Source organism: Capsella rubella, unplaced genomic scaffold (genome assembly GCF_000375325.1).
Source record: "Capsella rubella cultivar Monte Gargano unplaced genomic scaffold, Caprub1_0 scaffold_1, whole genome shotgun sequence".
Taxonomy (NCBI): Eukaryota; Viridiplantae; Streptophyta; class Magnoliopsida; order Brassicales; family Brassicaceae; genus Capsella; species Capsella rubella.
In genome coordinates, this window is record NW_006238923.1 from 12,665,193 (window position 1) to 12,666,463 (window position 1,271).

Sequence of the window (1,271 nt, forward strand, 5' to 3'; positions counted from 1 at the left end):
ATACCAAGTCGTTCTTTGCAATTTCGGTTCTATAGGTAGAGTTATTTCACTTTTTTTTTGGGCCAAAATTTTGATTTATAAATCATAAATATTAGTACAAAGAGAAGGATACATAAATCCAAAGTTTTAGAACAAAAACAAGCAAGGCATCTAAAGATAGATAATATGAGTTAAAAAAATAACCCAAGAGAGCTTTGAAGCAAAGGCTAATAAGCTAGTTAATACATGTGAGATCAAAGTTTGTCTAACGGATTTCCACGATGGGAGATGGTAGACAAGTTGGTCATAGTCACAAGAATAAATGGAGTTGAGAAGGTGGTTATGGCTATTAGTCTTGTTGGCACGAGAAACACTACAACAAGAAGTATACACAGGTCTGGCTCAAATAGGGTGGAGAGAGGGGCAGCGTCGCAAAGGCCGTTTATTTCGAAAAAACAATCCTAAGACTATGGGGCCCATTTTTATTGTAAAGTAGTCGAATAGGTGACCGGAAATAACTTTAGGTCTATTTTTCATTTTTTGTTCTCAAATGTGAAAATGCCAATTTTTATATAAAGATATCTTAAAACTCAGTTTTTATAGGCCCAAAAAATTGAATTTCTTTAGCATAAATTAGATAAAAGGCCAAAAACATATTTTGCCCAAGGGAATTCTAATTTCTTGAGCCAGAGCTGAGTACATAAGCCATAATTCCAATTTATTTCCAGATGTTAAGCACTTCAATAGTAGTAAAAAAAAATTAAAAATAATAAACCATTTTATTTCAAACCAAATGTTTTAGCTATTCTTTGAACCCGATTCTTTAGCCTAATTTGATATGGTATATGATCAGGGTCAACCTTGCTTTTGAAAAATTAAAATAATTAAGAAGAAAATCTCTTTAGTCCGAGTAAAAATATTATTGAGTATATGTGAAGATCCATATGCATGCACCAATGTATATAAAAATATTTGTTAGTCAAAATACAAATTTATTAATATATATGGCAGATCCACCAATTGTAAACCTCTTTTTGACAATCACAAAAAACTTTATGTTCTATAAATATAACATATTTTTTAAATAGACTTTATAGTTTGATACTTCGAGCAAGAAAATGGGCAACACCAAGACTTCGATGACTTTCTTACTCTTTATTATAATTGCAGCTTCTTTTTCCAGTTACAACATTTTGGCTTCAGGTTATGTTTTCTGATTAGGTTTCATCGTTTGAAAGCAAGAACATTGATATGATTATATATGATTATATATGATATTCATATGTGGTGAC

At 30.8% G+C, this 1,271-nt stretch overlaps 1 protein-coding gene across 1 annotated transcript in view; it reads left to right on the plus strand.

Moving 5' to 3' along the window:
* Positions 1–1,097: 1,097 nt before the first annotated feature.
* The window catches only part of LOC111828735 (defensin-like protein 43), a 3,856-nt gene continuing 3,682 nt past the window's right edge, over positions 1,098–1,271 (plus strand). The window contains exon 1 of the mRNA XM_023777364.1: positions 1,098–1,182. Coding sequence (XP_023633132.1) covers positions 1,098–1,182 — 85 coding nt within the window. The remainder of the gene's footprint in view (positions 1,183–1,271) is intronic.